At 33.1% G+C, this 22,156-nt stretch overlaps 2 protein-coding genes across 2 annotated transcripts; both read right to left on the bottom strand.

Annotated features, from left to right (window-relative positions):
* Positions 1-4,940: 4,940 nt before the first annotated feature.
* On the bottom strand, positions 4,941-8,423 carry LOC114372413 (probable glycosyltransferase At5g03795). The gene is made up of 4 exons (XM_028329949.1): positions 7,985-8,423; positions 6,877-7,112; positions 6,065-6,413; positions 4,941-5,781 (listed from the first exon to the last, which is right to left on the bottom strand). Exons 1-4 carry the CDS (start codon positions 8,276-8,278, stop codon positions 5,089-5,091), a joined length of 1,572 nt encoding a protein of 523 aa, XP_028185750.1. The 5' UTR covers positions 8,279-8,423; the 3' UTR covers positions 4,941-5,088.
* Positions 8,424-17,548: 9,125 nt separating this feature from the next.
* LOC114371961 (threonine dehydratase biosynthetic, chloroplastic-like) lies at positions 17,549-22,151 on the bottom strand. Its single transcript, XM_028329302.1, has 9 exons — positions 21,657-22,151; positions 20,946-21,125; positions 20,561-20,830; positions 20,265-20,471; positions 19,278-19,526; positions 19,133-19,203; positions 18,813-18,930; positions 18,385-18,519; positions 17,549-18,067 (listed from the first exon to the last, which is right to left on the bottom strand). Exons 1-9 carry the CDS (start codon positions 22,092-22,094, stop codon positions 17,927-17,929), a joined length of 1,809 nt encoding a protein of 602 aa, XP_028185103.1. The 5' UTR covers positions 22,095-22,151; the 3' UTR covers positions 17,549-17,926.
* Between the last annotated feature and the right edge of the window lie 5 nt (positions 22,152-22,156).

The following is a 22,156-nucleotide window of genomic DNA, read 5'->3' as shown; positions in this document are numbered from 1 at the left end:
CTCATTAGGAACACTTGAATAATTATTGAAATATCACAGTTGGGGCAAAATCCGATAGTTATTTTCATCACTATCAAGAAGCAGCTAAAATAGTACTATCATAGGAGTTATAGTGTTATGCATAGTATGTGCAAACAAATCAATCAAATTTCAAATACACACTATACAGAATCAACATTTATATATAAATGTCTCACTACATAATAATTCTGAATTCTTCAAAGCTTAGGACACCATCCCCATTCAAATCAAACTGTTTGATCATAGATTTGCACTCATCAATTGGAGAAATTTAGTGAAACAACAGTTGGATATATCCTGGTTTCATTTAAAACCATATTATTTGTGGCAGTGGGTGGGAGAAATAGGAAAGTTATCGATGCTTATGCCAGAAATGGAGGGAAGAGGTCTGTTTTTTCTCTTTTGGTCCACAATGCTTTGATGAGTAAAGGAAAATATAGTTAATAAACTTATATCCCATTTAAGTGCTTCTTTTTATGCAGGACTTTTGATGAGCTTGAAGAAGAGATGCCTCAAGGCCAGAAATTGCAGGTACATAGATGAAACTTACAATACCAAACTACTTGATACTAGACGCACATTTTCAATGAGTATAAATATGTAAACGATTTTGATAAAAATGAAAAGTAGAAAAGTATAGTTTTATAACAAAATTCAGCTTCAAAAATTAAACTATCAAACTAAGAGTAAATTTCTATATTCGTTGAAGGCTCTTCCTACAACAAATTAAAACAAAGAGCATCATACCATAATGATTCATGCATTAGACATTCATTAGTGTTACTTATTCATGTGTCCCTGTGTATCCATTTTTCTTCCATTAAGGGTGTCTTAACTGCACAAGAGGTTCATGAGGTTCTAACTCATCGCAGGTGACTACACATGTTTCCTCTCTTCTCAGCAGTGCATGCAATCAACACAGGTCGTCTTCCACCATCAGCCATAGTTAAAATCAACGACCAAAAACCTAGGTATACTCTTTGTTACAGGCTCAGGGAAGTGGTATTTCATGTTAAGAAATAAGTAGTAGTATAAATTCATTAACAGTTACATTATAACTCTAATTTGTAGGCATGTACAATTACCAAGCATACTTTAGATGCATTTACAAGGATAAAAGGTCAGCACATACTCACAAGGTTCTCTTAGGAAGCTAACTCTTATTCAAAGTTCATGTCAATTGTCGTACTTTTTCTACTCCAAGTAACACATGCAACAGGCTGAAGAAATACTTCAAACAAGAGATTTGAATCTATCTACTGATTGAAGTTTCCAACAAGCTAAGCGCAAGTCAAATTGATTCTTAGGGAAAGTCAATAATTCCACAACAAGTTAGAACATTTCAACTTCAATAAACCCTTAATACTAATTTCTTCAACACCAAAGAACACTAGGGAGCATAAACACGAAAGCATTATCTTAATGGGTTCCTAAACGCATACATTCAAACATTACTTTGTTAGGGCATGGCATAAATTGCACAACAAGCTAGTTAGAACATTCCAACTTCACTAAACCTTTAATAATTACTTCTTCAACACCAAAGAAGAAATTTCAAACACCGACAAGCTTACCTTGAAGAGCAGTTGTAGGGCACGACAACTCTGAAAAGGGAAACACCGTAGCTTGCGGTGGCGCGACAAGACGCGACGCAGAGACCAAGGACGCGCGACAATGTATGCTACCTTCCTTCGGCCGAGGTCACGGTGGTGCGATGGAGATGCAGGCAAACGGTAAAGGTCACGGAGAGGTCACAGTAGAAATTTCAGACAAACGGTGAGGGAGCTCGAGCGAGGTAGGAGTGTTCATCACTTAGCGCCCAAAAATGGTATATAAACCTCAATGTTAACAACGGTGGGTGTATAAAAACGTCATTGATATTTAAAATTTCTAAGACGGTGTTTACAAATACACCATCTTAGATTACCTGCTCCGTAACCTATTAAGACGGTCTTCTCAATCAATGTCTTTGTATCAGTCATGCGTCGTGCACATGGCACTTAAAATGTAACATATTTATGAAAATGCCACCGGTTATCGTACTACGATGGATTTATTATGACCGATGTGAAATGCGTGTCGTAAAATGGGTTTTTTTTTAAGTAGTGTTTGCAAGGAAACCTATCGACATCAACACTCACGAGCCCTGATTGTGACTCTCTGTCCCTCACATTGCCAACGCGAAACCCCGACCTCACCATCACTGTGTTGTCATTGAGAGGCACAAATCTCTCTCTCCATCTTCACTCTATTCATCTTCATCTTCTCTAAATCGCCATTGCCTTGCAGGTTTTTGAGTTTGCCACAGGTTATCCACTCATTGTCGTTGCCACCGCAACGAACCCTCTCACATGTCCATGCCGACCACCCAACAACATGTTTTGTGTTAGATTATCTATGTTGAACTCTCTCTGAATTTTGAATATTTTTGTTTTGTTCAAATCCATTGCTATATGTGTTTGATCATCATGATACGAACACAAAAAAGAATAGGATTGTCTTGAAGAATTTATACTTATGAAAGTGGTTTTTAGTTTTCTTTTAAAAAAAAGATACAACGTCACAATCACAAAATAAATTAAAAGATGAGTGATAAATTTCATTATTATAAATTATCTTTATAAGATTATATATATTTAATTATTTATCCAATAACTAAAAGAAATTTTCACAAAAGAAAAAAAAATCTGATTTCATTTCAATTCAACTTGCTTTTGATGTACACAGGTTAGGTTTTCCTTTAAACATTCTACTAAGAAATTTTTGCTAGAAAAAAAATTTCACTAACCCATTTAATTGCTTTAGGAAGCTTTAAAATCATGAAAACTGACTTAAAACATATCAAAAGTCACTTGAACTTATTACATCAAAATTAAATACAATAATTCATGAAAAATTAGAAAAATGGGTCTTAAGTGATTCTTTATCCCAAAATTTATTCCATTCAAATAACCTTAAAAATCTACAAATACATCTTAAGTATAAAGAGTGTTAGGCTGGTTGTGCTCTCTAAATTATCTTTTAGTTGGTTGAATGAAAGTTATGAAACTCGGTTCAGTCATTAACTCGGTTGAGACACTCAGTCAGTGGTCCAATCGATTTTATCCCGTGCATATTAAAAAATTTAAAATTATATATATATATATATATATATATATATATATATATATATATATATATATATATTATAAGTATATAACTAACATTATTTGATTAAGAAAAATTCATTCATACTCCAAAATTCAAAATAATAATTGAAGTATTAAAGTTGATAACACAAGTTCACAAATAATAATTTAATGATACAATTACACAAGTCCCGAGTTTTTTATTTTTTAGAGTTTCATTTTTTACGCGAAACGGGTTTAAAAACCAGCCCGGATTGTCGATTTACCCCAAACCAGCCGGGTCATCTCGGGCCAGATGCATGACCAATCCAATGACCAAACCGACTCAATTATGCCACTGAATCCCGGTTGGACCGACCCAACCGACGGAGTCGAACCAGATTTTTAAACTATGGGTTGAATTTATCCAATCCTTTTTTGAACGGAATTTATCCAATTTTAAAAATGTGAACATCTCTACAGCTAAGCTTTGAAAAATCTTTTTTTTTTCTTTTAGCGCTTACTCTTCTCAATGGATCTTTCATCCATTACAAATAAAATCTTTGAATTCATTAGACATTGATAGATTCCTATCATGCTGTGAAATCACCTAGTAATTGTTCCAATTTCAAATTTCCCTTCTGATGAGGGCTATTTGGTGTTGGGCCTTGATGTTGGACCAAATCGAAATCCAAACATATTAAGCCTACCCCAGGCGATGACCGTCAGCAGGAATAATCATCGACACAAACGGCAATTTTTTTATACTTAACATAACTGCCTTCTTTTTCCACATTGTTTAGTCCCATAATAACGACTAAAAATTGATCATTAACACTTTTCATTCATAAATTTAGCTGCTTGGTTTTGGTTCTTTTTGTTATGTTGTTGACAAAATAGTAAAGAAAGATAAGAAACTATAAGTAAATATATAAAATTATTTTCTAATGATTTAAAATTTAAAATAATCAATTTATTACATAACATTAAACGTTTAATGAATAAAATGATTATGTATATATTTAAATTCATGTTAGATCCTTTAAATTTATATTGAAATATCAGTAACATAATTATGAGTAAATACGAATTATGATAAATTTAACTAAGTTGAATTAACTTTGAGTTAAATAAATAATAATTACATTGAGTTTTATTGTAAACTTATTTTTAGAATGACTATATTCAAACATAAATCAATTTACTTCGAAATTTATTTTAAAATGAATTTTGTTAATACTCACCTAAAAGGTATGTTTTAAAAGTTCACATGAATCTTACTACATGTATGAGAACTGAGATAATTTGTTTGTGTTGGATTTTTTGCATATCAAAATTGAATGAATTAGGACATCAACATGATTCGAAATGGTCAATGATACTATCTCTTGATGCGATTGCTTCCTGATCAATTTGAAGCCATTTGAATGTCTTAGATCTTTCAGATTGTAGGATATTAATTATATTTCCCTCCTCTTTTTTTTTCTCAAACTTCACAAGCATGTAAACTGAAAGTCAATATTGTATGTTCAGGACATGTATTTATAGGGGGAAAAAGTGAAAAAAAGACCTATCCTTTTAAATCAACAAGGCAAGGTAACTGAGAATAAATTCATGTATATTTGTATGATAAGATTTGGTTGAAATTTCATGTAAAGAGACGAGGTATGTGAAAATAAATTCAAACTCAAAACTCATCTATGTTTTCACTATTCACGTATATATTTAGGTATATTTATATGTATTTCCTTAATTTCACTATGTACAAGAATTTTATTTTCATATTCACCTTCTGACTATAGAAAGAAAAAATGAAACGAAAAAAGAAATAATATGCATATGATGTGATAAAAAAATGTAGGATAAATGTAAAAAGATCACACCTAAATTTAAATAGTTGTATTTTTCTTGCCTATGGATTTTACAATATTGCCAAAGAGAATCCGTATGAAGTAATTTATCAATTATTGCCACTTAAAAAATCATTGATATCATCATGGACTCTGAAGTTGAGTCTCCTAAGCCACACAGAATGAAGTATCATATGAAACACATCGTATCGCTTGGGTGGAGAATGTACCTCAAAGTGTCTCCGAATTTGTCCCACTCTTTTTTGCATTCTTATATACTGCCTTGGAGAAATACTCGTCAAAATGTCCTTCAAGTTGGGAATTTCTTTCACTGAAACATTAACTGAAAACATCTTCCAATTCAAAACGTCACTAAAAGGAGGAACATAGTGCTCCGAAATGAGCACAGGAACACACCCTGTGTAAATTGCCTCCACCACTCTAGGGCTAGCCACCTCATACCCACTAGGACAAAGGCAAAACTTGCTATTCCTCAGCATGCCATAGTAAGAAACACCCTTTGGGAGGTACTTGTGAACTTGAATATCTTCATCCTTGTTTTCCCAATGCTCAAGAAGAATTGGCCTAATGGGGCCATGATTCCCCCCAGCAAAGAAGGCCAAAATTGAACGTTTAGATGCAGGCGGTCCACCAATGAAGCTATCTTTTAAACCAGGTTGGAGATTAATTTCAGGAAATGAAGCATCCTTTATAGGGTCGAATCCTTCAGAGGTGTTGGCATTGCAAAGTACACGAATAGAGTTCTTACGCAAGTAAGGTATGGATTTTGAAGTCTCTGGCCCCTATACACAAATGAGACAATAGAACAACATTTTCATACATCAAATTAGTAGATATTATATGCACAACATAAAGGTTTCTTATACTATCATTTAATCACAAACTAGCAAGCATGTATGATAAGTTTTTAAATTTGTATAACAATCATTTTAAAAATCATACCTAAAATAAATTTTTATTGATTAACCATATAAAGACTATATATATGGATAATGCAGCCTATTAATAATGCCTTTTAAATGAATAATGTAGGGATTATGAACTTAGTGGTAGTAAGATGTTCACCCAATCATGGCAAGAGAGCATGAAGTGATCAGCTCCGAGGCTTCGATTCCAATAGGGGTATCTTGTAGCAATGACATTGACATAGTCCCTGACAGTTCTTTTTATGGGGCCAAAATCGTATGAATTCCTTATGTACACATATCGAACCATCCATGCTATGCTAAAAGGAAGGAAAAACACATTTGCTTTCTTGGGATCTCTTGTTCGAAAATGCTCATTCATTTCAATAGCATGGATGAAGCTCCCCTCTGTGGAGTATATGCTGCTGCATGGTCCATCATGGAAAACTGGAAGCTCCCCCTCTTCATAGACAAATACTTTGAATTGTTTCTCCATTTCTAAGTAGCTCCTATTGTATCAATTTTTTGAAGAGATGGTGATTGATAAGTGATTTGTAATGAAATTAAAATGTATATAACTCAAAATTGCATGTAACATTGTTCACTTGCTATACTTATGGAGAAATTATTAGATGGTGGTAGACCACTACATGTGCATGATTTTGAACAATTTATTCAGGATACATGGCCAAATTTTTTTATGTATGAGAAAAAGTTAATAAAATTCGGTTACAAATTAAGATTGGTCGAAATCATGATTACCTAATGGTCTAGGACCCTTGATATTTTCCATGCTTGTGGTATTGAAGGAATTGGTTGTGCCAATTTGACGTATGGATTGGGAGACATGTATAACATTATAATGCATATTTGTAATTCGTCATTATGAAGAACAAGGGGGAATTTGAAAGAAGAAAAGTTAAAAGGATAATAATTAAACAGTTCAGAGAGAAAAAGTAGTGCATTATGTACCTGTGAAATTCCTTAGCATTCCAATACATCGGACCTATTGGAACATAATCTGAATCTTGTGTAAGATTCCAATTTTTGGCTTCTCTGATTGTAGCTCGAGCTTGTGCTAGAACAACTTCAGTTCTATCTAAGAAACTGGGTTTTCTTTTCTGCTTCTCTCTTGGGTGAGATTCATCAGATTCATTTGCAGGAGCTGAATTGGACTTGGGTATGGAGACATTAACTTCAGTTTCATTCTGTTAAAAGAACACAAGTCATCAACTTTAGTTAAACCATCAAATATGCTAGGATTTCAATTTAATTGCCAACTTGATAGATTTTTTTTCTGAATTATAATTTTAATCCCATTTGAATTCATGATTTGTAATTTTGGTCTTCCTTAATTCTCATAATTATAAAAAGATTTATAATTTTGATTTAATTTTTAATTATGTATATGTTAATTTTTTTATCTAATTGAATCTTAGATTTAACATGTTTATTCGAGACTAATTTGTGTGTAATAGATTATGTCTTTATTATACAATAATGATATATATTTTAAATTCTAATTTAATGTTGTTTATATTAAATTTTGAAAAAAATGTTATATATTTAAAATTTTAAATAAATTCATAATTATATTTTTAAATATGTTAAATTTTATTAGTATATATATAAGGTTATGTGTTATCAAATTATTTTTTTAATATAAATCGCATCAAGTCAAATGGTAACACTAGTACCAGTGACCTAATACCTTAGCAATTCACATGACAAACCCAAAGAAGAAAGCAAAACAACAATACCAAAAATCCAATGGGCTTTTGTTGAAATTTTTTTTTATTTATTTATCTAAACTTATTGAAAATTAATTAAAGACAATACTTTTACCAAACTATATATATATATATATATATATATATATATATATAGTATAGCAGCAAAATGTTTATGTAAAAAATGCATGAATGTTTACCCAAAAAAAGAAAAAGAAAATGCATGAGAGAAATCAGAGGAGAATCAGGAAATTACAAAGCATGTGAGTACATGTGTTCGAAATTAGAATTAAAAGAAAATCACCATTCGTTCACCAAAAGCATAAAGAGTCCGAAAAGTGAGCACTTACAGATTGATGAAGCGTTTGTAAAGAGGAATTTGAAGAAGGATAAATTGTTTGTAAAGAGGAATTTGGAGGAGGAAGAAATGTTTGTGAAGAGAAATTTGAACGAGTTATTAGAGAGCTCGACAAGGCATAACGTTTTGCAATAGAATCTCTTCCGTTGTAAACGCTTGAACCCTTTATAGAAGCAAAGCCCGCAAGCACTAAGAGAGGCACCATGAACAAGAAGATCCTCATTGTTGAAGATGCTTCTGAACCCCACCATGCACAACAATTAATCCATCTGCTACTACCCACCATGTGTGTGTATGCTTTAATTTGCAGAAAAGGGACAAAGACAGACTCTATTTAACGATTTCTTTACCGTTACATTTGATGGTATAGAAGAAATTCATGCGAGTGTAGCTGTGTGGTTATCATTTTGTTATGTTGTTTGCAGAACAGTAGAGAGAGAGATATAGCTGTCAAAAAACAAAACAGTAGAGATAAGTAATAAGGACCACTACTGGACTAGTGGGGTGAGGTCTTGGGGACCAGTGGAACTGGGATGTTTTATTTTTGTATTTTCTGATAATTTAAAATTAAAATAATTAATTTATTGCATAATACTATCTCCTGTCCTAATTAAAATAAATAAATATTGATTAACAATAACATAAGTATTAACGATTGTATTTTTTAATCAAGTTTTCCCGGATTCGAATCTTAATCTTAAAAATAAAATAAATTATATTAAAAAAACAATACTCACTTTATATATATATATATCATTGATCGATAATATTATTCAATATTTTTAGCGGTAGTATTAATTATTTTATGATGATTATGTAGATATCTGAACTCACCTTAAATCATTTAAATTTATATTGAAATGTCAAGTAACATAATTTTAAGGAAATATTTACGTGATGAATAAATTAATTTTATGTTTGAAAAAAATAACTATTTTTGTCAAGATCAATCAAATTCATTAAATTAATTTATTATTTTAATTAATAATATCATAAATGCCCATAAAACAGTATATACTAACTTTATATATGTGTTTTTTGTAAGTATGCTTTTTATAAGTAAAGGGGATTTTTTTATTGTATGATAGTTACATATAATATAGTATATATTGGCTATTGCACAAGGAATGCTAAATTCCAATAATGAAAGTTTGTACTTACTCATATTGTTGTAAAATATCTACTACACACACACACATATATATATATATATATATATATATATATATATATATATATATATATAACTAAAAACAAAAAAGCCATTTCAGTGTTGCCAAACCACTTGGCATGTGATGACGATTCCTATACCACATTAATTTGAAGAACCCCTAATGTCTAATATCGATCGATAACACCACGAAGATCCCTCCTTTCATATGATTGTAAAGAAGTATTTTGGTCATCTAGATTTTTAAGGTGAGATTGTCATCTCCCAACAATATTGATTTCTCCATAGTCAGAGATGTTGATTTTTTTTTAATTATAAGATTTTTTTAAACTAATATACGTACATTACAAAAACAATTAATTCAATTAATTATATGAAATTTATTAATTATTTGTATTACTTTGGTTTTTTATCTGTCTTTTAAGAATGTTTTGTAAAATAATTATGAAGTTTTTTATTTTACTCTTTTCTGTTTTCACTTCACAATAAATACATCTGTAAATTAATTAAAGATAAAAGGATGAGTAGGTGTATAATTGATAAAAGAATAATTAATATAATTTTGAACTTTAAAAACAACATATAAATAAAAACAAAAATTCTATCAAAATCCAACAATTAAAAAGTAATTAATATATTTAAAAATTAAAAAAAAAAACTTATAAAAAGAAAAATAAATTTCTAAAAAAAATTATAATTAGAGATGGAATAAGAAATAGTTGATGGCATCCTTCAAAAAGGATTCTTGGAGAACAAAGCACCAATGGGAGAGCTGAAGTGGTCCTTGCCTCCTTGGATTCTGCCGGCGACAGCCTTGTCATGTAGACCACATAACTAATAGACCAGTTGGAATTAGACAACGTGGAATTATTTGGTCGCTTTCACAAGCAATTATTAGATTTCTAAAATTATTATAATTTCTATTCATTTTTATATGATATAGTATAATTTTTCGTTATTAATTAGCATTATTTATGAGTTAAAAAAATTAAATACATATTGCATAAGTATTGATCGAAACTATAAACATGTAATTATCTCCGACCACTTAGGCTGTTTCATTTGACTTAAAATCACGTTTATTGTCAAAGTTTTTCCTTACAAAAATCACGTTCAATTTCTTCACTTTCACACCCATCAAATGGTGGCTATAAGAGGAAGATGGTCCCAATCCAATAGCACCGACAGAACCCATTATAAGAGCTTGAGAGCAGCGTGAAGAACAGAACTCTTGAGTGTGATGTGTGAGGAGCAACGGGAGCAGCTTGCATTTGGAGCAAGCTCTGAATTCGACTTTTTTCTTTAATATTTTTCATTAATTTTAAATTATTAAATATGTTAAAAGATCTTTTAAATAGTGTATGTAAGAATACTGCAACTTTTGGTCATATGCCGATCGAATCATGTCCGGATCATAAATGTTAGGTTGTCAACCGAGCAATTATCCAAAATCACATAAGCATTATTGGCTTAAATGCCTTGAATGCACATAGAAAGGTCTTAGGATAATGATTATGTTGATTACTGAAAATCGTCCCTAAAATATTGTGACTTAATTGAATGTGGTCAAAAGTATATAATCTAACGCTTCACTTGAATGCCAAAGAAATTACACTTTCATATTTTAATGATTTTGGGCTAGATGTTTTATCTCCTAGGCAGGATTTAGCTACGTGACTAAATATAAAAGATTTTCACAATATTATTTTATATAAAAAAAATTCATCTACAATAACTTTTTTTAATTTTTATGAAAAATATCTATATAACTTATAACTGCTTCAAACAGGGATTCAAATTTTTAGTTTTATGATTTTATTTTTGTTTGTCTATCAGGGCCGTGTAAGTCACTAGGCTACTGAGGCAACGGCTTTAGGCCTCCAATTTTTTAGGATATAGAGCTAAAATTTGGTGAAAAATCTAAAATTCATTGAAAATCTCATTTTTTGATGAAAGTATTAATAATGAGATCACACATTCACATGAAGAATCTTTTCGTATTGAGTATTTTTTTATACATATTAGATCAATCAATTAATTCTATTGAGACACGATTTGAACAATTTTTACAATATAAGACTATTTTTTATTTTTTATTTGATTCCAAAAAAATTAAAGCTTTAGATGAGGATGAATTGAAAAAGTATTTTATTAATCTTGAAAAGTTTTTAAGGTTTAATGAATACTCTGATATTCATAGTCTTGATTTATTTTCAGAATTAAAAGTACTAAGAGAAGTGTTAAGAGAAGAAATTAGCACACCAATAGAAGTATTGAGTTATATTAAAATTTTATATTCTTTTCCAAATGTTTACATTGTATATAGAATTTTATTGACAATTTCTGTAATAGTTGTTACTGTTGAAAGAAGTTTTTTAAAATTAAAGTTGTTTAAATCATATCTAAAATCAACAATGTTACAAGATAGATTGAATAAGTTAGTTATTTTATCTATTGAAAGTGAAGTGTTAGAATTGTTTGATTATAAAACTCTGACAAATGATTTTACAGCTAAAATATTAAAAAATTAATATAAAAATTGATATTTTATATAATATACTAAGTCTCTTTAATAAAATTCTTGTAAAAAAAAGATTTTTTAACACCTCAAAATGTCTGTACACACCATGTTACCTACCAAAAAAGCAAAAAATACTTGGCTGAATTGCTCCTCACGCCAACCTAGATAGAACCACATAAAACTATTGTATCGATAAAGGAAACAACAAAACCGTAGGGGCATTCAGAATATTTTACATGAAAAGCAACAAAATACTACTATAACCTAAAACAAGATGAAAATAATTGGTCAAGTCTCCCTCTTAATGCTTTTGGTTAATTGTGCAAGACCATTTGTCAAAGCAGATGTTGAGGTCAAGGAAGCTTTTAGTATAGCCAGTCCCAGCACAATGAAACCCACAAATGTTATGAATAAAAGTATGAAGTTAACTAATTTTCTTAATGAGGGTAATATATATATATATATATATATATATATATATATATATATATATATATTTTGTTTATAAGTCAAACCAGAGAAAGTATGATACTGCAACTAATAGAATAGTATGTGATAAATGACTCATCATAAGAAAATCTATCTCAGAAAGTATCTTACCTCCTTCACACCAATGCTAATGACAAGTCAAAGAGGGAGACTTTTGATCTATATAGATATGAAACACCAGAAATGGACGATATTGGTGTCACAACCAAGTCATCTGTCACCATGTACATTGCTGGTTCTTTGGCAAATCCTCCATGACTTGATGAATCAACCACAGAGGACTTTGGAATTGGATCAATAAACTCCAATTTTGAAAACGACACGGGCAAGCACGCCACGTCAATTGGTAATATTTGGTTGTGGAGGTTGGATTTTGGAGCACAAGGAGGATTAGCAAGTTTTTCTTTGGCTTCTTGTGACCTTAAGCATCTGTCTGGACTCAATTCAGAAATTCTCTTATATAATTTATTAATGCAGCTCAATGAAGAGCATTGTTAGGAAGAAGATGCTCTGCCATGGAAACCTGTCATAGGGGTAGTTATCATTCTAGTAGCGGTTATTATAGTGGGGGTGCGGTTATTGTAGTGGTTATTATAGCGGTTATTGTAATGATTATTGTTGCAGTTATTGTAGTGGAAATGTAGACATGAAATTGTGTATAAAAGTTCTAAGAATCAATGAATAAGGCAGAAAGAGAAGAATTTAGAAAATTAGTTTGTAAGGAGGTCTTGGTCCTCGAAACCAAGTAGTGTAGTTTTCTTCCCTTCTCCTCTGCTTCTAACAATTGGTCCGACCTGCCACTCTTCAATGGCGGACACCGAACTTTCCACCGCCTGTGTGGATCGTCTCGAGGCCGCCATGGCCAAACTCGCTGCAATTCAAACTTCCACTGCTGCAGACCAAACTTCCATTACTTCCAAACTTGATGCCATTATTCGGATATTGAATACCATGGTACCTAAACAACCCTCTCCATCTTCTGCCTCTGCGAAGTCACCACCCATGCCGCCTCTGCTTCCTAAGACAATCAACCCAACTTCTTCCTCTGCTAAGCCACCACCAACAGCAGAAACCACGTCGCCTCCACCAACAGCAGAAACCGCGTTGCCTCCCCTTCCCATGGCAACTTCCCACCTTCCCGTTAACAAGCACCAAGCACTCTCCTTCGAATCCCTCCCGGTCGCCAGTCATCGGTCCCACACAAAGTCCTCTAGTCGTGGCATCCTTCCCTCTGACATCCACTTCTCCCTTTCTGTTGTGTGTGCTGCCACGGTCAGGGACACAAATCTCAACCACCCCTTCCTCCTCCTCATCTTCGTCATTCTCGTCGCTGCCAAAGGACTCTGTCTCCACAATCATCTTCAGGCACTAATTCTTACATCCATTTTCATTTGGGATCCAGGTTCTGTTTTCTACACCCAACACCTTGAGGACAAGGTGTTTTTGATGGGCTAGGGAATGTTAGGAAGAAGATGCTCTGCCATGGAAACCTGTCATAGGGGTAGTTATCATTCTAGTAGCGGTTATTGTAGTGGGGGTGCGGTTATTGTAGTGGTTATTATAGCGGTTATTGTTGCGGTTATTGTAGTGGAAATGTAGACATGAAATTGTGTATAAAAGCTCTAAGAATCAATGAATAAGGCAAAAAGAGAAGAATTTAGAAAATTAGTTTGTAAGGAGGTCTTGGTCCTCGAAACCAAGTAGTGTAGTTTTCTTCCCCTCCCCTCTGCTCCTAACAAGCATCCTTTAAGCATGTGCAACACTCCACCCAGAGGAAAAGTGAGAAAACTAACAAACTAAGTCTGCAAAATCTTCCTCTGCTTCAGCAAACATAATCTTGCTACCTGATGTTCTTACAAGTAGTTTCACAACAATCTTTCTATCTTCATCACATGATTTCTCTCCTATCTCAAGCTGGGATTGGTTTATTGGGATGAAATTATCATGTTCTTTCTTCTCAAGGATAAAATCTGCCAAAAGGAGTTATTGATAGCAATGACAACTTGATAAGATCAATGACCTATACAAATTTGAAAGAAAAAAAAAACTAATCAGCAGGAAATTAATAATAATAATAATAGTAAAATATAATAACCCAAATATTTTTGACAGCTCGTTAACATCCTTCTTTTGTCTCTATTTTTTCTGGTTACATCAAATATTTATTATATATGTGATTTTTCAATATGTTTTCTTTCTCTCTAGGGACGACAGAATATCACATGAGATGTACAAGAAACATTTCTCTTTTTATTTCTTATTTTATATACTTAGAAATTACTCATTTTATTTCCTATACATATTCCTTTCAAATCATTCTAGTTCCCATATTTATATTATTTTAGTTGTGACGAAGGATGATATTTGAACATCCACCCAATATATTTCATTTTTTTTCTCTCTTCCTATCTTCCTATCAGATTACATCATCAATAAAGAAAAAAACTAAGAGAGATCATAAATCATTTTCGTATCCTAATCGCTATAATTTTGTACCGAAAGAGACTAAAACAAATTTTAAAATTCGTATCTTAATCCCTATAATTTTGTACCGACAGAGACTAAAACAAATTTTAAAATAAAAGTATGTGTAGGGACTTATAAAAGTAGTTTTTAACCTAATAATAATACAAACAGCAAAAATGACATTCTAGTTGAGAAAGTATGTACCTCCCTCTTGCTCATATCAACAGTGCATTCCTCAATAGCATCCATGTCTTTGATTCCAAGCTTCCGAAGCAGACCAACACTTGTTCCAATTACATTAGGCAACACAGAGAGATCATCACAAATTATAAAAGTAGCTCTTTCCTTAACAAACCCATTTTGTAGAATACAATGTTTTTGTGTCACTACTTTGCTCATTGGTTTTCCACAACGGCAAGGTTGCTTCTTAAAAGTGCTCAAAAGGGGATGATATATTCGACAACGCCAGTAGTTCTCACAACAGACGTACTTCTTGGGCTCAGTGTCGTCCATAAATCCATCATCGAGTTGTTTAAGAAATTAAGAAATAAATATATATTTATATTTATTTTTTAATTTTTTAATTAATGTCTTAAGAAAAGCTGGTTAACACGATAAAAAAAATAATATTTTATATATAACTTTATTTATCAACTAAGCAATCCTAACTAATTTTAAAAATGATAGTCAATTGAAAGTAACTAGTAACTTAACTTAAGATAAGATTTGGTCAAAAAAATTGGTTTTAGTCGTCCCTATGTTATAAAAAAAATTGTGATTTTGGTTCTAAGGTTTATGAAATGTAGTAGATTTGGTCTCTAACCCTAACTTTGAGAGGAGATGAGGGGAGGAATATGAATTAAGAAAAAAAAGGTGAAACCCTTTTCTTGTTTATTTGCCAGGAGAGGAAATAAATTTTAAAAATTTATTTAATCTTTTATCTTTATAATTTTGGATCTCTATGTAAGTAAGAATATTTTGATCAATATACTTGTTTACATAACAGAGTAATTCATTTTATATGAAACATTAAATATTTGTCATTATTTGGATAAGAATGAAAAGAAAAATTAAATATTTATCATTTCAATAAAAAAATTTAATCAAACAAAATGAATAATTTTAAATTCTCTTAAAATTAAAGAATTTCAATTTCTCTTGTAGAAGTATCTGGCGTGCTTCATATCCAACTCCGACGAAATGGAATTCCACGATGTCATTTCGGCCATCGACGAGGACCAAGTGTTGCAACCTATTTCTCGCTTCCATTGAGTCTCTTGAGGCACCCTTTGCAGCCGCACGAGAAGGCTGCATTGGCCGTCAAGGCGAGCTCTGCGCTCATGAAAACCGCCGACAAATGTGGCTCTCGCCGAAACCAGATTTTGTTCTCTAACGAATATGACTCTAACCCAGTGCGTGTTTCCCACACTCGCTGCTGAGAGCGGAACTGTACATAGGAGAGGAAGAGCCACTGGTGCTTCCGGTGGTAAGGGGAGGTTTGCGGCGTTGTTGAGTTCGATTCCATAGTAGGGGCTGTTTCGAAAGAAAATTATACGGCGGTGATTTTGTTTGTTTGTTTCTAAAAAAAAGTAACATAAAATTTTGGACATTGTAGAGCTGTGTCTGGAAACAATGGAAGCCATTAGATCCTTGGAGATGGACCAAGTCGTAATGGATATTCATATCCAGTTTTTTTCTGTGGCCTTTTTTTTAACACCATCTCCATTTTAGGTTTTGACCGCAAAATCGTGTTTTAGCATGAAAATGTTTTTTATTTCTTTTTTTTAAACATTTTTTTCTTAAGTTAAGTTTAAATATATAATTATATTATAGATTTAGAGAAAAAACTTTGTGTTCAAGTAATTCTATAAAAGTTGAGTAAGATTATTTCTTATAAACGATAGTATTTTGCAAAATGTTTTCTTTATTTGTATGTTTGATTACATTTGATTATGTGTTTAAATAATTTTGAATAGTTTTTATGTTGGATAACTTTCTTTTTACTAAATTTCACTCTTACTTTAATTATTAAAATTGATTATTAAATATTGTCTAGCATTAAATTATTTTAAATATTTAATTATTTAAAAAATGACTAATATTTATTTTTATTTAATATTAAAATTTTAATTTTTAAATAAATATTTAAAAATAAAAATTTGAATTTTATTGAAATTAAATTATTTTATCCGAACAAAGAAATTAAAATATAAAAAATTGAATTACTTCATCTAAACAAAATGTTTACAAAATAAAAGAAATTTAAATCAAGATAATTAAAATGTTATTATTTGAATTTTCAAAAAAAAAATTAAATCCTCCATCCATAGGGTTAATTTTCTTCCTTTCTCTTCCGGACCCCTCCAATATCAGATGAGAGTAGATTTAGATGAAGAAGACGAATTATGCTCCCCTTCATTCTCCTTTCTTCTTAAAAATTGAAGGAAACAATACAAGTTTATAAAAATTTCTCCATTCCTACTTTTTTTCTAACCAAACACTGTTAAAAAAAACTTATTCTTAAATTTCTTCAAGTTTAGCTAAGACCGTTTGGATAGGCAGTTAATTGAAAGAAGAAAAAGCATTTTCTAATTTTACTCAGTTTCATAGTTTCAAAAGCACATATCGAAAATATGTAAAAACACAAAACAAAAAACAGAGAAAAAATAAAAAATGAAAACAGATTACATGTTCTCAAACTAATTGACCTCCTTTTGAGTGAGTTTGGTTGTGTCAAAGAAAAAAAAATTAGAAAGAAATATTTAAATTAAAGCATAGAGAAAGAGGTGTGAAATCCACACATAATTTTGAAGATTTCTTTCTTTTTTTTTTCTATTTCTTCGCAACCAAATATACACTTAATGATGTCATCATTTTCATCTCAAACTAGTCCTTCGTGGTTATTATTCTACTGCGAAAGCAAGACTATCATTCAAGTTTTTCAACATTCTAAACGCGGCACCACAATCCTCAGGCTGCTGAAATTTAGCAAACAACCTTTTGAAGACACTTATATTACAGACACAAAAGACCAGGCAACAACATTATAAGATTCCAATGTTAACAACAACAAAAAAACATAAATTACAGATTATAAAAAATGTAATAAGACGCCGCATTAGGTAAAAAGAACTAGTTGTTCCTCTAATCAACTAATGACATGTCTGAAGGCCACTTCCTTTCCACCTTTTTTCCCCATCCAACTTTTAGAAACGACCGTGGAAATATTAAATATGGCAAACTTGTTGACTAAAATACACAATAATGGCAAGTGCCTAAAACCATCATCAGTGCATTAGAAGCTGGAAGTCATCATCATTATTCACCACTTTATAATCATATCCAAGTTTGTTGGCACGATCGTGGAACTCATCCATCTCACTTTTGGGTACCTGTATTCCAACTAGCACATTTGCTCCAGTTTCACCCTGTTGGTAAGTAGGTATAAGGATGCAATCAGATATGCATAGGTCAAAGGAAAAAGAAAGAAAATGCATAAAAGGCAAAACTTGGATAAAGTTCTTTATGTATTTTTAGTGTTGTTCTTCAATCAGAATTGAAGTTTCACCTCAGTAATATGCGTAAAAAAAAGTTTGCATTAAAGAACAATGCAAGTTACCAAGGTAAAAGTCTAACTATCTTAGGAGAACAACACCAAGATGACCTAAGGAACTGCATTTAAGTTTTGCCATAAAACCCCATGCAATGTGTTTGATTAAAGAAATAGAAAATAAAAAATTCCTACCTCCCCTCGGTAATGGAATAAACTGATATTCCAACGTGGACTGAAGGGGTCCAAAAATTTCATCAAAGCACCAGGTCTTTCTGGAAAGGTGAAACGACAGAGAACCTCATTCTGAATGTTTGATCGGCCTCCCATCTGAAATGTGTTTAGAACAAAGTTAACTAAGTTCAACAATACAAACACGGGATCAGTTATTCAACTGTTCGTGGGAGATACATGTTTGATATAGACTATCTCAAGAAGATGAGGCAAACAAATCAAAGGGGCGGTTTAGTCATGTTATGTCACTTAATTTTCAATATCTTAGCTTAATTTGAACTGGAATCGTCAGAAAAATCCAATACACCTAAATCAATGTTTTTAGACAGTTTGGAGGTTGGGAATAGTGTCGAGAAGAAAAGGGAAGGAAATTTTTGTGGCCAACATACCAAGTAACGCAAGTGGTCTTTCACCAAGTCACTTTCTGTGAGATTGTAAGTTTTGAGCTGAGAAGATTCCATCCTCTCCTGCATTGCTCTTAATTCGGAGACTGTGTGAATCCCAACACTGTATGCAAATACAATTGACAATAAATACCATGGACCGCCTTATACAAGTTGTTAACAGATATGTGCACCAGAGAAAATGATAGTCAATGAAAACTAATATATTGGGACGGAGAGACATCAATATTCAGGGAACATAGTGCTTTTTAAAAAATTGATTGACAATGGATAAAGAAAAAATGATCAGGCAATTATGATCTTACCTGTAAAGGACAACAGCCTTCTCATTGGAGTTATATCTGTATTTGAATTCTGTGATGTTCATCTGCCCCACCTGCCAGACAAGATAGAAAATAAGTACAAACATGAAGAACACTGATAGAAATAGTGTTAAAGTAGCAGACATACCAATTCACAAAACTGTTTGAAACTGCCCGGCTCCTCTGGCAAAACAGTTGCCAGCACAGCCTCTTGTTTACGGCCAACGTTAGCGAGTTCAGTTACAACCCGAAGTTTATCAAAATTCATGTTTGCTCCACTGGTTATTACTACAATATCTTTCCCCTGGACCCCATGATGCTTGCAGTATGCCTCAGCTCCAGCTAGTGCAAGTGCACCTGCTGGTTCTAATATGTTCCTTTTCTCCTCGAACATATCCTGCAACAAGTTTTATTCTTGTCATACAAAATTTTACTGCTTTTCATTACAACAGCCTATGAACCTAGAGACAGAGAGAATGTCAACAACAGAGCAACAGCCTCTAAAAGTACAGGGAAAAATTAATAGCCAAGTTCATCTAATTATAGCACATGCCTCCCTATAATCACCCTTGGGTGATAAACAGGAAACAGATCAAAATAAATATGGGGGTGTTAAGTAATTCTGAAACAGGTTCTTCCAACTACTGCCGTCATTCTGTCCAATCTCCTTCATCCAAATATGCATTTGATAATTCTTCAATTGCACAAAAACTACATATAGTTTGTCAAGATGTTATAGTTCCTCTAGCTATTATATGCACTATACTCCTCCAGCTACCAATTTGAAATTTGATATTACTGGCTGACTCGGGTTCATAAGTCATCAAGCAAATCTCAATTATTAACCCATTCAAATACTTTGCAAATTTCTGATCAACTGTCAAGAACATTGGATGGCAAAGAAAATTTGATAAAGCATCGGAGCAATTAGCTAAAGATCTCTACACTTCTCGTGAGTAGAGAATATATATTTATATCAATTGAAAAGATACAATGAATTTTCTAACATTTGCACAAAAGATACTAGAGAAGTATGTATATCATCATATATATGAAGTTATAAATATAAATCTGGAGAGTGCATCAAGCATCAGAGATTTAGAATGCAAACTTCACAAACAAAAGAAAATCTTACTTTTATTGACGCACAAATTGAATCACGGCTTACAAGAACAACGCCATCTATCAACTCCTTGCATATGCGAAAAGTTTCTTCACCAACCTCTTTAACAGCTACACCATCTGCAAATCCTCCAACCTGATCCAAAATCACTCTCTGATCATGATGGAGTGACAATGCCATTGCATTCGCATCAGTGGGTTCCACCCCAAAAATCTTCACCTATGTATTCATAACAGAAGCCAATAATCATTTCTCTAAATGAAGGAAGACATACAAAATCACAACCAATAACATAAAATCATGCAAACCTCCGGATTAACCCTCTTCACATAAGCAGCAATACCAGCAATGAGACCACCTCCTCCCACAGGCACAAAGATTGCAAAAATTGGACCCTGCATTTGGCGGACAATTTCCATCCCAACTGTTCCCTGACCCATGATGACATCAGGATGATCAAAAGGAGGTACGAATGTCCTACCCTCCTCTACCCCCCGCTTCTTAGCATACGCTTGTGCTTCATCATATGAATCCCCCACGAGCACAACTGTAGCACCCAGCGCCTCCACCGATTTCCACTGCAATGTCACAAGAAACAAAAACACATAACTAAATTGAACAAATTCTCTTTTCCTCGGATATAATTAAAGAAACAGACAAACAAGCAAAACTAAACATATAAACAAAACACACCTTGATTTCCGGAGTGGTGACAGGCATAGCAATCACCGCACTGCAATTCAACCTCTTGGCAGCCAATGCAACTCCTTGAGCATGATTGCCAGCAGACGAGCATATAACCCCCCTTTCCAACAATTCCCTCGGAAGCTTTGCCATCATATTATAAGCTCCACGAAGCTTAAATGAGAAAACCTAAACCCCAATTTCAAATATTCATTCGTTAACACACACGTATGTTGTTCACTCATCCTTCAGTAAACCACATAACATCTCTTAAACACAAGACTCCATTGTAACAAAATCCAAGGAAATGCATAAAGCCATTTATAGTTAAAACTTAAACAAAAAATAAAAATGATTGATTGAGCACAGTTCCTTCCACTTCAAGCAAAAACATAGTCATTTACATCACTGAAATATTTCATTAACAACACATCAAAAATATTTTTTCTTCAAAACTGCCATCACAAATTGTTCAAGTATTGTTAAGTTTTCTGACATTCCTTTTATTATAATAATAGCCACCTTAAAAGTCATATCATCGATAATCACTCATTAGTTGAGAGTGGCATGTGTGTACGACAACAGCACATACCCATAAAACTCTATTTTCAATAACACTAATAATAATTAACAATGAAGCACTTATCACACCCATTGCACATCAAGATCAAAAAATAGATACCGACCCAGATGTAAAAATGGTGGTGAGAACGAACTTACAGGTTGCAAATCCTCTCTCTTGAGCCAAACCTTAACCCCGAGTCTCGCAGAGAGCTTTGGCGCCAATTGCAGAGGAGACTCAATCGCCACGTCATACACCTTCGAAGAGAGAATGTTCGTCAAATAAGTCATGGCATCAATCCCGCCGCCGCCACCGTCGGAGCGGGAGCGGGCGGGAATCGCGCCGACGAAGCCGGGCGGGTACTGGAGGGAATCCGGCAAGACGCGGGGGCGCGGAGGAGGAGCCGCCTCCGAGGGATCTTCGGCGACGGCGGCGGCGACGGAAGAGTGAGCGGCCTCCGGCGGCGTGGAGAGGGTGGCGGCGATGAGGGGCGCGCGGCGGGGGCGCGCTGTGAGGGGGTGGCGCGCCATTTGGCGGAGAGGGTGGTGGCGGCGGAGGAGAGGTGGGGTTGTGGGGGCGACGCGCAACGCTTCCATGGTGCTGTGCTGGGAAATAAAATTATACTAATTCGAAGTTGAAATTGAAGTTGGAATGTTAC

The sequence above is a fragment of the Glycine soja genome, chromosome 10 (assembly GCF_004193775.1).
Source record: "Glycine soja cultivar W05 chromosome 10, ASM419377v2, whole genome shotgun sequence".
NCBI lineage: Eukaryota > Viridiplantae > Streptophyta > Magnoliopsida > Fabales > Fabaceae > Glycine > Glycine soja.
This window is presented reverse-complemented; position numbering and strand designations above follow the sequence as displayed.